This window comes from Lagopus leucura, unplaced genomic scaffold (genome assembly GCF_019238085.1).
Source record: "Lagopus leucura isolate 7727_CA_CO unplaced genomic scaffold, USGS_WTPT01 Super-Scaffold_100001, whole genome shotgun sequence".
Classification (NCBI taxonomy): Eukaryota; Metazoa; Chordata; class Aves; order Galliformes; family Phasianidae; genus Lagopus; species Lagopus leucura.
This window is the reverse complement of record NW_024962262.1, coordinates 58,825,090-58,840,809: the sequence shown is the minus strand read 5'-3', so window position 1 is coordinate 58,840,809 and position 15,720 is coordinate 58,825,090. Positions and strand designations below refer to the sequence as shown.

Below are 15,720 nucleotides of genomic sequence, written 5' to 3'. Positions count from 1 at the left end.
TCCTCAGAATGACCTTTTTCCTGGCTCTCACTATTTAAATTAGCAATCAATAAATGTAAACCAACTTGGGATCTAACTGGGAATTCGGATGAGACACTTAGCAGACTGGGACACAGCTAATGCCACTGTTTCCAGACGTGCTGCAGGAATACTGGGGATTCACTAGTGTGCTGTGATTTGATCTCACGTACCCAAGGCCTCCTGCTCAAGTATAAAGAAAGGGCTTTTGAAGCTTCCATTTCTTTTCTTTCTCTTTTCCACCAAGAACTACTTTTCTAGAGCAGGAAGATGCATCATTTATTTCTTAAGAAATATAATGGGAATCCAAACATGGAAAGGCAACCCGGAATTGCATGAAGGCACCCTGGAGTGCCATACAACTGTAAAAATTAAGAATGGAAAAGTCATCTAAATCCATTCTGCTGCCAATGCTGAACAGCTCCCTACAGGATATTTACAAGTTTTTAACACCTTGGCCTTGTGCCTCACGTGCACTAGAGACATATTTCCAGGCCAATAAAACATCCCTTGTCGTGGCTTAAAGCTGTAAGAATTAATTTATCACTAATTATTTCCTATTTAAAGACCTGCTCTTTGGATAGCTGGGACATAATTCTTGAAAATCACACTAGTTGAAGTAGATGTGCACCATCCCCTCCAGCTAGCTGCCTATAAAGGCCAGCCCTTCAGACATTTTACTTCTCTCTAGTTTCAACTCTCACAGCCGATGGGCTGCCCTTGGGATCTACCTGTCAGCCTAGGGGAGAGAGAATATCAATCGCTGGGGTGCGGGGAACAACTTGGTTCCTTTCCCTGCCCTCCTTCAGGCCAAGAGTGTGGGACACACATGGAAGGGCTTTTCCTGTGTTTGTGCTGCCAGGGTGAGAGAAAGATATACCTCTTCAGGCTTGTCATGGAGGTAAGCCTGAACTCTGACAACGTGAGGCCTGACAAAGGAAAGATGAAGGTTTGACTTAACAGAAACCTAAGGAAATACGATTTCACTTTAAATAAATCTCTCTTTCTCTCTCCATCACGTCCACACAGTCCCAGCCTAAGTGATTTCATCTTTCATAGTTGAAGGTCAGCCATCTCAAGCCTCTATTTTTTCCATACTGAGTCACAGTTACTACCCTCCTGTCAGATCTGCGCAGTCAACATTCTAAATAAACCACAAAAGCAAGGAAATTTGAAGTTATTGGACACTTTTATTTTAATGTAGCACCCAGTTCCATATCACATACATTTTCCAAAATTAGATGGGCATAGTATAGAGTGCTATACATTTCGTAGCTTACCACATGGACATTCTGCAGCTGTGAAAACAAATTGCTTAAATCTGGCTATCTACTTCATAAGTTTAAATTCAAATATATAATAGCTTCAGGGTATTTTTTTAGATTAATAACGATAACGCTTGCAATACCATTTTTGCATTAAAAAATCAGTAACAGAGTAAAACATAATGCATATGTTCATAGCACATTATCAAGAAGATAACTGGAAAAAGCCTTAAAGTACATAATTTCTTCTCAAAGGTACTACATCATTTGGAGATCTTTTTCCTAAAAAAATAGTTTTACTCTTCAGTCAATAAAATATGTGACTTAACTAGGGCCTCTTTCCCATCTGACTTTCATAACTCCATGTATTTTCTTGTCAAGGACAAAGAACTGACGGTGCTGGAAAAAAGAGACCCCCTCAACCCCTGGCTTGAATCTTCCAGGCTGTCTTTCTCTTATCCTGGAGCCCCAGAGGGAGGAAGGTAGCTTACATACCAGTGAAAGGCAATTTCCTTATCATGTCCACCCTGAATGCTCCTGTGAAGTCTTCCAACCCCAGCCATTCCAGTGGAGTTATTTTCAGCCTGAGTCATCATCGCCCTGCACTGGTCAGCCCTGACAGCACTGAGCTCTTCACACATTGATGAAAGCCGGGCAAGTTCCTCTCTCCAGCATGGCTACAGAGTTCCTAGCAGTAACAGTACTGCTGTACACACAGGAAAAGTTCAGAGACAATCTTGTGAGTTGAGAAGGATATTTGCCAACTTACCAACAACAGGACTTGATCTACTAATTCTTTAACATTTTTGCTACATCAGCAAAACTCCATGGAAGAGAGAATGGAGAACACTTGGGAAAGAGGTGATACAGTTTCCTCTGCATTCTATCTAGTATTAATTTAATAAATAGGAGAAGGGCATTGATCAGCAAGGACTGATTTTTTTTTTTCTCAGACAGTTTGTTCAAACGAATGCTTTTGAAATGGAAACTGTTTACCTTGCATAATTATCAAGTCACTGTTTATATTTAAAGGCTCAAATAAAGATGGCTTGATCTATGAAGGTAACCATTCACTGTACTTAGCTCGGCATTCTTTCTCTTTCAAAACTGAATTACCACATACTGAAACAAACACAGAAAATTATCAGGTGTAACAAACACAAACAGATCCACAAAGAAGTGCACGATCATTTTAGATACAACATTTAGGTGTTGTACTGAGGAACATGGCTTAGTGGGAAATACTGGTGGATTGTTGGACCGGATGATCTTAGAGGTCTTCCAACCTATGATTCTATGATATGTCAGTGAACACTTACACATGCAATCTCACTCTGAGGAAGATCTTTATCTGGGATGTGCAATAGCCTCGTTAGGACCTTGCCCTGCCCAGTCTTGTCTTGTGGACAAAACTATTTAATTGTCCAAACTGGAATAGCTAATAAGAAAGCAAAGACATAAAAAGGGGCACCTTGCATGGTCAGTGCATTCTCCCAGATGTTAGGAAGCTATGTTCTAGCTTCTCTTCTTGGTTATCCTACCTTGCTGGAGATACTCTACTTTGTACTAATGCTTACAGAAAAAGTGGATTAAGGAAAGCAAGATTTGGTGTGTGGGAAGCTGCTCTTGCTCCATAGTTAAGCACAAGCAGGTCCCAACTTCTATTCTAGTCCAGGAACACCAGGGGCTTAAAGCTGATCACTTTCCTGTGATCTGTAAATTTGCAGTACTGGATTTAGATGTGAATTTTGACCAGTCAGGGTCTGTTAATAGTAGCCATGGGCATAGCTGCATGAAACAACTGTCAGAAACACAGCTTTATTATGCCTTCTCCTGTCTCTCTCAAAATGTTAACAGCCTCCCAAAAGTAGGGAAGCTTTATTATTTTGTATGGGATATCACAAATATTTAAGGACTAAGAAACACAGAAGAATGTTTTCAGGCAACATATGCATAACATACCAATATTTCTCCTTGAATATCCGGTTTTGGTCTCCATGTCAACTACTGTATCATCATCACAGCAAATACCACACCATACAGAATATGAACGAACTCATATTATAGGCCTTAAAGCTAAGCATGGCATTTGATTGCACCTCTCAAAATCTAACCTCAGTGACAGTGACGTTATAAATTTACTAAGTCCTACGGTAGACTAACAACTAAGTATCTACTTTGTTGGTAATCAGGTACTTCAGGTGGAAAAAGACAGAAAACAGACTTTTGTACTTTTAGATATTAGGAGGAAGCTTTTCACACAGAGGGTGGTGAGGCACTGGAACAGGTTGCCCAAGGAGGCTGTGGATGCCCCATCCCTGGAGGCATTCAAGGCCAGGCTGGATGTGGCTCTGGGCAGCCTGGTCTGGTGGTTGGCAACTCTGCACATAGCAGGGGGGATTGAAACTAGATGATCATTGTGGTCCTTTTCAACCCAGGCCATTCTATGATTCTATGATTCTTTGGAACACTACCTATTCAATGAATAACTCAAGTGAAGTAAATGGAGGATGACAGCAGAGGAAGTCCCTATTAAACATGAAATAGTCACTCACCATCTTAAAAATGCAACATGCATATTTTCTCTTCAGAATCATTGAAAAGCTTTTCTCAAAAATCACACATAAAAAAAAAAAAACAACAACAAAAGGTGCCATACGGTTATTTCCAATTTAATAGCAGGGGTTTATTAACCAAACGCAACACGAGAACTAAAATGCAAACACAGAAGAGCACTTAACCTAAATAAAATTTCGGGAAAGACTCAATATTACAAATAAACAATGTTAGTTTTCAAACAGCACCACTGATAGCACAAGGACAATAGCTCTTCTGCAGCTTCCCAGGAGTCTGCAGCTCTCACAGTTTGTCACTGATCAGAAATGACCATCTGACTCCATCTAAGCAACAGTCCCACTAAAAAAGTTCCAAATCCAGAGAAAAGGCTGTTGCTCATTCACACAGTGACGTTTAGTTGAATCAAAAGCAATGTGTTATAGAAACAGATTTTTGTTAACAATTCTGCAATAAGTGTTTAGACTAAAGTCACCTTTAGACTTCTGGATCCATATCCCACATCTGCAACCATTGCAGCAAAAATAATGTGCTTCCTCATCACTTTACACTTTCCTGTTGACGTCATTCTTATTTATCTCTAAACAAAACTCTTGGCTGTTCTGATGCCCCCTGATATCTCACTGCAGCCATGCTATGACACACCCCAAAGGGAGGCCACCTACTTATTTCAAATTTGCTCCTCCTTCCTCCCTACCCCAAAGCCATCATATAGCTAATGGGAGAATGTACAAGACCAAAAATGGTCCAAAAAAAACCCCCGATCTGGTGCACAGTTTTTGCAAAGTGTATTCTTATATCAAGTCAATGAACAACTGGATATGAAACATAAGCAGCATTGTGTTTAAGATGACTAACAAGTAGGTGACATACCCTAGCAGCACAGCACACATCATATCCATGAAAGGAGCGAGGTTGATAATATCTCTGAAATCACTCAGTATAAGAATATTGGCCCCTTAAGAGATAAAGCAACATTAATTAGAAGCTTCCATCACGAGAACTGAGATTAAAGCCAATGACCACTGCATCCATGAAAATTCTCCATGGAGTTCAATTGGCCTTGGAGCAGACCAGGTAAAAACAACAACAACAACAATAATAATAATCTTTGTTTCTTCATTTGAAAACCAGATGGGCATTAGCAGCTTCATCCTATCAGTGGTATCTTCAATGAGGTGCAACAGAACCTGAATGAAAGCCTGCTGTAAAAAGCAATTGGTTCCATCATTCACTTTGCAATCTCATGTGCAGCAGTTTTGATCTCTCTCTTCTTTTGGAAATACAGTTCCTACACATGTCCTTAAAACAAACTAGCAGCTGTTAAAACAACAAAGCAGACCAATACAAATATACTTAGGATAGCTTTTACAAAAATGCCCAGAATGCATTTTTAACCTCTTGTTAGAAATACACTGTTGGTTTGAAGAAATTTTTTTATGCAGAGACACCGTCAGTTGCAAGCAAGTGATCAAATATGGGTGATAGGAAAGAGTTATAGCTCAAAAAACAGATTTTTTTTTTTGTAATTTCCAAAATAATAAAAATTTAATATTTTTACTGTTCTCTCCTATGAATTGTAACTTATAAAATACAAGTTCTCTAACATTAAAATACATCTGTGATTGAATAATAAACAGCACTAAGAAAATAATTATCTGACACATGATTGTGGATAGAGACTCTTTTCGTCTAACGAGTTGGATTCCTGCTGTGCTTTCAATCCACACGTCCTCTACCATCCTACAGGAGCTGGTAACATCCAGGAACCCATCTCAGAGGATGGGTTTTACATTTAAACACCAATTCTGGAATTATGTACCTCTTAACATTCAGGATAGGAGGCGTTGCAAGAATATGTATAAATCAGGGGCTCTTGGCATAAATAAAATACTCTCATTCATTTCAGTGGCAAACTGCATTTACACGTTAGGTTAGGAAGAGGGAGAGAAGAGGGCAAAGCACCTGCCCAGAGCCATCTGACAGTTTGGTATTTGCTTTCTGTACCTTCCCCATCTACAGAGGCAAGCAGGTGCAGCAGGGTGTGGAGGGCAAGCTGGGGACCCACCATGTCACCTTGGTGGCTGCAAGGCCATTGGTGCACACACTCTGCTGCTGTGCAGTGTGCTGGAGGTCACAAGACAGTTACAGGGCGTAGCTGCTCCAGCTGCGTTTCCAAGGCAATTCGTTCCTTATGGACCTCCTAGAGGATGAAGAGAGACATGTTGTCACTTTTTCAGCACTTGCACATAACCCCACACCCATGAAGAGCAGCCTGGCAAACTGCTGGTGCTAAGAAGAGGCCTGGGGCTCCACTGTTCCAGTAATTCTCCTTGCTGTCCAAAAATACCACACCACTACCACTCAACCACAGATAATATAGGCAATAAATAGGTAACAGCATAGGCCCATTATGTGAATTAAAGCTCACTGAAGGTAGCAAATGGAAGAAAAGAAGGACTATAGATAAACTCAAGCAAGTGAGTTAAGAAGTTATGTTAATATTGAACAAGGAATCAGACTTTCATCTTGACTGGAGAACAAATGTAAACTGAGGGTCCCTTGCCTTTCCCAGGCAAATGTGTTCATAATATACAAGTAAAAAAAAAAGCCATAGCAGATATAAAGCTGAATTTGGTAATATCTTCGGATTGAGGGAACAATAAAAAACAGAACTGATATTTATAAGAAAGTAGCCCCTTAAGAACACGTTAAAAGACAAGCCAACAGGTGCCATGAACAACCAGTACTACATGATTCCATAAAGAGCACTGTTTAGCCAGTCCATGTACACCAAATGCGTTACTCCAGGAGACAGTGATGGAGCACAACTGATCAGATGACAAGATAGTTATACCTGTGGTGGGTGCTACCATCACATTACCTGGACTTCTCAGAAAGACAAGTCCTTTAGACTTATTCCAGCTGCCAACGAAGCCGTATGCAGATAGGTGGTAACTTTTCCTAGAATGTCTAATTTAGGCACACATACAATACAGTTATTCTCCTCCAGAAAGTGAGGAAGTAATGCAGTAGGTTTCATCTGAAAGGATGAAGTAGATTCTCTGCTGACCCTGCCACACAACCAATTGTAGGGAGCTTTGTCACTGATTTTCAATGCATTCCTTACCTTCAGCTGCTGCTGGAGCTCACTGTTTAACCTGGCAAGCACAGCATTGGCTTCTTTGTTTTTTCGTATAGCAGTCTGAATAGCCCTTTTCTGCTTGGAAGTCTGTCTGCCAGACAGATAAATAGAGAACATTTCAATTAACAGCCCCAACAACAGCTCCAACAATGCCAGAAGACCAGCCATCCATTCTGTGCGTCTACACACTATACACACTGGAATATGCTTCAAAGATAAGTACAAACTACATATTTAAATGAAGAAAAATGTAACCCCCAAGTGAGATGGGGGTTGAAATAAAGCGGTCACACTCCTTAATTCAAGTGACAGAAACATTTTAGGCTGTCTCAATTATCTTAAAATTTGATTCAGCTTAAGAAAAGCCCTTGCATAGCTGTACTTCCTGCAGTGTCTGCATTTTAGCCGTTTTCAGACACTTGCACAGTTTAATGATTCAGGAGTGGTTAAAAGAAAACACAAAAACCATTCTATTCAGAAAAAAAAAGGACATCAGCATGAAAATACTGACTCAGATTATTTTGAAGAACTACTGATTCTAGAGCTTCTTCACTTAGAAAATTTATCTTTCTCCCCCCTCCTCCCTCAAAGTAGTTATTTCTACCAAAACCACCTGATGTCACAAGCAGATACAGGTAGGTGACTTACAGACTTGCCTTATCTCTTTGGCTGTGTAAATGAAAGATTCCTCACCTATTATCATTATGACTTTATGACCCATGGTGACTGATTTGGACTGATTTGCTGTCAGGCAGTTAGGTGTAAACAGAGACAGCTCAATATATAAAGATCGACTCACTCTAAGAGATGGAGGTAATGAGAGGAAAAAGGAAAAAAAATGTATAGAAAATAGTAGGTGAATATCCAAATCCCGTTCCAGATAGGTTACTTTAGGGTTTTACATAAGGCAGCAAAAGTTATTTAATGACAAATTTTATGTAAAACAGATATCCTATTTAAATAAGGTCCATAATGGTATGCTGTCCTCATTAGCTCACTCTCTTAACACAGCTGATGGCACTGATCTTTACAACAGGCTCTTTTGCAGCACATTCTGGTCTTTATGCTATTATCTTCCAGTGAACCATCAGCTTTCTGCTTCACTATTTTGCTTCAAACTGCTCTCCACAGGCTATAAAGTAAAACCATCAGGAAACAAACAGTAGCACACACACACACACACACACAAAAAAACCAACCCAGGAAGATATAGCCCCATTATTATTTGAATTTTTAAGGAAAGTGATCGACAAGACAGGGTTAAGTTGAGACATTAACAAATGCTATTCTCTGTTTTTAAACCACTATGGAATTTGCACTCCCAAAGGACAAAGCAGTGCATCCTATGAGTCTTATCATTTCTTCTAATCTCCATCTCTGAAACATAGATGTGGTATGTTGACAAACAGCTTGCAAGAACTGGTCAACTGATTGGGGCAGCTCCATTTAGCTTCACGCAGAATCAGATGTCTTTGTAAGGCTTGGGTGGAGGCAAGCTAGACAATTCCTATTGAGGGAGATGCATAGAAGCAAAAGGGCTTCAAATGCCTTCAGTTACCATTTCTTCTTCCCCTTCTATACTGCTATTAAATACATACATATTTAAATCCCTCAGTTTTGTTACTAACAGCTTCAACCTGTTTTTATGAGAGCAAACAACACATGCTGGGCTTGGCACTATATTATCACAAATGGTCTACAGCTCATTTCTAACCCTCACTGTGAGGAAGAAATGTCACAAGGATACACATCAAGCATTTAACAACTTAGATTCTTGGGCACTGAATTAGTTCTATCTGCCCAAGCAAAGATCAAAATTCCATAAGATTTGTGCAAAGTGAAAACACACACTCACAAAGCTAAAAGGAGTTGAGTTAGAGATGCTGATTGAACAGTAAGGCAAGGCTTGCTCTTCAGATGTGCCTTACCAGGCACAGAAGTAGGACAAATCAGGACTTTTTGCAGAGGATTACCAACTTAGAGTCATTACAGCATTAGTCTGCACTGGAGTGGCCAGATAACAATTTCAGAAACCTGTATCTTGTGAAGAATTCTGAAAGCCAGAAATGTTAAGCACAAAATCACACAAAAAGCAAACCCTGCCACGTCAGATCTGATGGCGCAGTTAGGCATGCATGGTACAGCTTGTTTACTTTTGGACTGGAAGGTGAGGCTTTGCTGCTGGCTGGGAAGAGGTCACATTTACGGTAGGAGAAAGCTCAGGGGTCTCCAGCCCCTGCACCTCTGTCCGGAGCTTCCTGCGGGCCGGTTTGGAGGGCGGTTGAGCAAGAACAACCTCCTGCAAGGAAGAAGCACAGCAAAATTAAGTCAGGTTGTATGCATCCCGTCACCAGGTCGGGACAGAAATTGCTGACATCTGGCCTAAGCTTTTGTAATTTAAAGTGGAACAGGGCTTAATCTAAATTCAGTAATAGTCTCTTGGGTTTTTGACTTAGTTCAAAGGAACAATAACTCCTATGACCCTTTAACGAGTGAAATGATAACACTGGTGTTTCATCTTCATCTGGATGACAGGCTCTTCAGAACTGGATTGTATTTGGGAAAGGGATAGAAGGGGTGCGAACGTATACACTAGCCCTAAGTTGGCCCCAAATCATCACAACCACAGTAAGATTTATTTCTAATTGCGCTCAGTCAATAGAAACCAATCATCAATCATTTCCATCCTGTTTCCTACCTCAGTCCTTAACCCCCTGGCACACATTCTCTCCCTGCTTCTCCCCTACTCTCTTACATGAAATAACATCGAAAAAAGCTTAGGAAGACACATGCACGCAAAATCAACATGTTGGAAGTGTAGAAGTACAGTTACATCTCTTGATAAATTAAATCGTAGAGAAAATCCACTCTGCAGGAAAAACAAAAAGCTTTAGATTTTTATGCCTTTAAGCGGTAAGAACTGTTTTCACACCTTTAAGTTAAATCATCCTTTTTTTTTCCCTTTCTTTTTTGCAATGGGAAGTGGGTTTAATGCTTTATAGCTGCTTTTATGCTGAAATATAAATATGTGTCTTTCAGAGCATTTAATTACTAGATCGCTTCTACAAGCAATATAACTTTTACTGCTCTATTTCAAAAATGAAAAAGCAAGACTCAAAAAAAAATGAAGTGATTTGACAAAAGTTACTCATTTGGTGTCACAATCAACAGCAGAGATCAAGTTTTACTATCACTTGCACAGTCTGTGCTACTGGGCCAGGCTATCTTCCTTACTATGGTTTGGTCATTTGTTAATAATATAGGAATAAAACTAAACAAAGAAACATGCAGTGACAATGCAATCCTAAGAAAAAGAACTATAGTAAACAGCCTGACTCAGCAGAAGAGACGACTATGACTGGCAAAACATCAAAAAGAAACCCTAACATAAAGCCATTAGTAATTAAAATTATTAGAAGAATTAGAATTATAAGGAGAGAAGGGGTCTAGATATTTAAAAAGAAACAGTTCTGCCATTACTTTAAAAACAATTCAGAATATGATGAGACCTTTTAATCCAGACATTGGCATATCAGCACTGCACAGATCTCAGATAACGCTGTGCTCTGAAATCCTATGCTTGCACATAGCTTATGATGTACGGCAGGAAAGGAACTTGTGCATGCCTTCAACAGCTATGAACTGCTGGGATTCCAAGCACGCAACTGCAGTCTACCTTAAAACTCCAACATACTATGAAATCCACAGGATTAATCTATGTTCCATTTCAAGCACAGTACTGGAAGAAATACCCAATACCTAAAGGCAAAAGGGCTCTTTGGCTGTTGTTGCACCAGCCCTACAAGGTGAGTCAGCAGTGTGCCAACAACGTGCTTTCTGCACCCCACAGCCAGGTGCTGCTTTGTATTTTTCGGAGCCCAGTGGGAAGAGGATGAGCATGAAGAACCACCAGAATTTCATTGTCCCAGCAGGGCTGCAAAGTAGCAAGAAACAAACGGGGCTAGGATAGAAATTGGATGTGTTGAACACAGGTAGAGCTAGGACACTGCCTGGAAAGCTTCATCATGTACAGGAATGGACGCTAGAGCATTTTTCTGCACCTCCCATTAGGGAGGAAGTGTGATGATGCTCCCTGGCAATAGACATATCCCAGTCAAGAACTGCTGTCAGGTGATGAGCAAAGGTTTTGTAGATGCTGTTTGGATGCTGAAGGGGATGGAGAAGGGAGGATCTGCCTTTGCCCCCTATCAAAAATCTGTTTTGTCTGACGCTGATGGAAGGAGGCATGGGGAACATGACCAGGAGCAGGGAAATGCTCATGGACACTGACGGGGCCATTCCATTTATAAGCCAGAATCTGTGAAGAATGCCACTACAACTTCAGCGATTACTTCACACAAATCATGTTCATACAAAAGCATATTAGAAATCGCACACTGTAAGCAAATATTTTGTGCAAATCTTCCCCACTGTATGTACACTTAGTAGCAAATTCTGACTTGCAGCAAAAAAGTACATTTACATCAAAACTGAATCTTTAATAACTGGAAGCAAGAGGTGCATCACGATTTGGAAGAATTACAGTGAGACAGGGGTCAAGTACAATCAAATCCTTTTTTGTCTTCCCTAAGGCTTCACAAGCCCCCTATTGATTTGAAACAAATGGCAAGCTGCCTTTCTTCAAGCACGTGCATTGATGTGTATGTATAAGAGCCTTCTTAATGATTTATTGGAGCTGATGTCACACACTATCCCAGTTCTCTCTAGCGCCTTGACCTCTGGAGAAGGTAAACATGTGAAAACGTAACCCTAACCCTCAGTTTAATTGCTTTAAATCTTAAAACAACTACGTTTGTTGATGAAGGCAAATCACTCAACAATGGTACAACATGCAGGTCTCACCTTTTTTGCTGAGCTGTTTTCTTCTGTCTGGGATGGGGGTCTATTCATCTGAGGATGTAATTCAACCTCAGATACTTGCTCTGTCTGTAACAACAAATCAGTTATTTACTACACCCACAAAACAACTAGCAGTCACATACAATAATGTCAGTGTAAGGAAACATCATACACAAAAGAAAAGTTACTTTAACAATTCAATGGGAGGGGAAATAGAGTCCTAGGGTGACAGCTGAATGGATGGCATATGTATTTTGTTGACTTCTAATGAAACCATTTTCTTGTGTTTCACTGTGCTAGGAAAAATTGTTTTGGGCTTTTCTTTTTTCTGAGAAAAGTTAGGAACTATATCTATCTTTAAATATAAATGACCTCATTCCCAGAATTCCTTCCAGGACTCTTCCTAAGACCTAGGTACTCAAATTAAAAACCAAGATGAGGATGGATAAATGCTAGAAGGATCGTGGCTGCACCCCATCACCTTATCATCTCCTGAAACTGATGAAAGTTCACTGGCGTAAGCCTGTGTCTTTAAATGGTAAGGCTGGAGTGAGAAAGTATGAATTATACCAAAAATTCCAGTAAAGCTATTGAAAACACCAGCCATAAAAGAAAAAGGCAAATAATCTTCTTCCTTCCTCCTTTCTCATGTTTCAAACAGAAACCAAGCTGAACCCTCAAAGCACAGGTCTACACTTCAGCAAACCACAACTCCCTCCCAGCAGCGCATCTGACACAGGCGAACATCAGAAGGAGGGTTAACCCTTGGTGGTGCCTGCCCTGCGATCTTCCAGCACTGTTTGATTTGCTCCAGCAGGACGTGGCACAGCACATCTGCTACGCGAGGGCACCGGGATTTGGAGCTGCCTGTCCCTGGGCATGCTACAGCAAACATGGTATAAACAGGGCACGCCTGTTTTCTGTCTAGAAAGCCTCAGCTGGCTTTTGAAGACGGGAAGGCAGGCAGCAGTGGGGAGGCTGAGGGCGCTTGGCACTCGCAGGCTGCCTCTTCTCTTCTTTCCCAGCTCCTGTCAAGTCGGAGCCAAGCTGACAGCAGCCCCCAGGCAGGACAGGCAGCCTGCCATCGTGCTCTCTCCTCCAGAAAGACTCATTTCCACCCAGGTGAAAGCTTGTGTTTAGAAAAAAGGAGTTCAAGGCGAACCTCAAACTTTAAAGGGGCTGGAATTTTAGCCAAAAAAATAATAACCTGTCACACGCTGAGGAACCTAATTTGCTGTTGTCAGATTTCTGCTTAGACCCATCAAGTTCTGGAGTGGTCAGAAGTTTCACAGCGTTAAACCATAGGTTAAGAAAATGACAGAATGTGCAGAATTTGGTGTATTTAAAAATGAAGGACTTTTCTCTTTTCATTCCACTTCCCTTTCTGTTGTAACAAAAACAATAAGAGCTCAGCGGAAAGCTGCAGGGGAAAAGCAGCTCTGTCAGGTTACTGCCGCTCTTCAACCGTACATGTTGAACATGTACACAGAGGAGAGAGATTTGTGATCTTTTTTTAAAATGCATGTGAAATTCCTCTGGAGAGGAGGGAGATTTGTCTTGGCTGACAAGATTGCTCCCCCCCTCCTCTAGGTGTGCCACATCTGTAGTGTTATCTATGACAAAATAAAAATAAACTTACTGTAACTTTCCACTACGATTTGAATATTAGTACCGTAAGCATCTGGATTCCAAAGAGCTACTGGTTAGCAACATTTCAATTCTGGAAACCTTTCTCATGGATTCAAGAGCTCCTTTTATATCTGTTGATTTCTGGTGCAAATAGGAGTGAAATTGAAAAAGCAATCTTTTTTTCTGTCTACAAAAATCAAAGACCTTTAAAATTGCATTTAATGCAACATAACATCTCTTTATCAGCAATCTGAATAGCCCATAACCTCCCTGACTTCTACAACCACTTTTTATACATTTGAAAGAAATCAAAGCTCAAAGCACTGCTAGCTGCAGTCTGGCAGATCTACGGGGCTTTCACAAATGATTTGGTGATAGCAAAGCTCAAATCCCCAGCAGAGCCACGCAATAAAGTTGGCATCAAATCACATCACTTTGACAAATCGCTCATTTAGGGACATCATCAAGAGTAAATCTAGTATTTCAGAGAGTCACATAGTATGCATGCTCTCTAAAGTCCTCATGGTATAGCTTTGCTGCATAACACAGTGCAATGGTGAATGTGTGAGAGGCAGCTCTGAAACACCTTTCTTTGATAGGGACACCAGAACCCCCAGCAATCTGGCCAGGCAGGCTGCTTCTGGTGCTCATGCTCTTGTTGGAATCTCCATCAAACTTGGCATCACAAGCAAGCATTCAGCAATTTCCTCTACAGAATGGAAGATGAAAGAAACCAACTCTCTTGTTTATGTGTAGATAAAATGTGGTGTGTTCAAGCAATGCAGAAATAACCAAGTAGACTTGAACTCTACAATGTCAATTACAAATAAGAAGGAAAACTGAGATTAGAATAAGACAGTGGGCCTGGAGGAAAAAAAAAAAAACACACAGAAAAAAACCCAAACCCTAATAATTGCAGAAAAACTGATTTTTAGAAACAGCCTTCCTTCAGGAGAACATTATTTTAAAGTGAAGAAAATTGAAAAGGAGAAAGAAAAAAAAAAAGCAAAAAGCAAAAAAAAAAAAAAAGCTAACTTTGTGTCCCGGTGGAAGGAAATACAAATAGTAGTGCTAACACCAAAACCATGAGATTTTCAAATTTCCAACAGTTTGATCAAACATTTCCTAATAACACATCACATGTATCCATATGCATATATTTGAGCAGCCGAGTGCTGTCCTGTGGCTGTCAGCCCCACAGTTGCGGCAGCTGTGTGGCTGTGGCGCCTGCAGGCTGAGGCCAGGCCACAAGGCCAGCGAGAGGGGCTGCACACACAGATCAGCCTGCATAGCTCAGCAGGCACTGTGGCAGGGACTCATTGAAGCAGGTGGATAGTAAAAAACAAAACAAAACAAACAAACAAAAAAAACACACACAAAAAAAAGAACCATAATAAAACCCCCACATTTGATCAGGAAAAAAAAAAAAACAAAAACAGAGCTAGTTCTGGCGATGCAACCCATCCATGCATAATGAACGAAACCGAGGGACTGCCGTGTCCCTAAAGTGCCATCTAGTGGCACGCGGGACAGGCCATTTCTCAGCGTTTGGCTCAGAGGAGAGCACAATTAATAGCTGTCTGCATTATCCAGAGCCTGCAGACTGCTCCTGCCCCACAAAGCGGGCAGGCAGCAGGTGCTGACACCATAAGCCTCAGTTCTTCAGAGTCCGCCATTTGCTGGTCATGCAGAAGCTGGGTCCATGCATTAATAACTTGCCAGCAGAGCTCTGAGTTCCCACCTATGAACAAGTTTTTGCTTCTCAAAGCCATGGGCTTCCGACACAAGTGCCCAAGCATAAAGAACCCGCATGCTACTGCAGTGGATTGCGTCCAGGGCCTGACACCACTTAACCCTGGCAAAAGCCTTTTGTGCAACTGCAACTTGCATCAATGCAAAGAAGGTTTGCTGATTCAACTAACCCTACCAAGTCCCCCAGGCAAGGCTTGACAGGCTTTACAAATACATTTACAAGATGCACAACAATAAACTGCCTCCCTCCATCATAGCAATAAGAAACTTTTCCTATATCTTGGAAATCTTTTAGTTATATCATACTTTACTTTGTAAAACTCAACAATATAAAGTCTTGACTATCTGGAGAGATTATACTGCTTATGCAATATGGTCTTCCAAAAGAAAATTCAGTTACAACAGTGTGAAATTGCTCAGATGGAAGTGTCTCATTCATGCCCACAGAATCGAGCAAGCTTCTGAAACAGCAAGTAC

At 40.8% G+C, this 15,720-nt stretch overlaps 1 protein-coding gene across 2 annotated transcripts in view; it reads right to left on the bottom strand.

Annotated features, from left to right (window-relative positions):
* Positions 1 to 3,947: 3,947 nt before the first annotated feature.
* The window catches only part of REPS2 (RALBP1 associated Eps domain containing 2), a 96,630-nt gene continuing 84,857 nt past the window's right edge, over positions 3,948 to 15,720 (bottom strand). For both annotated transcript variants that reach the window (XM_042868321.1, XM_042868322.1), the window contains exons 15-18: positions 11,866 to 11,949; positions 9,156 to 9,301; positions 6,988 to 7,093; positions 3,948 to 6,060 (exon numbers count right to left, since the gene is read on the bottom strand). In XM_042868321.1, coding sequence (XP_042724255.1) covers positions 5,992 to 6,060; positions 6,988 to 7,093; positions 9,156 to 9,301; positions 11,866 to 11,949 — 405 coding nt within the window. In that variant the 3' untranslated portion in view covers positions 3,948 to 5,991. The remainder of the gene's footprint in view (positions 6,061 to 6,987; positions 7,094 to 9,155; positions 9,302 to 11,865; positions 11,950 to 15,720) is intronic.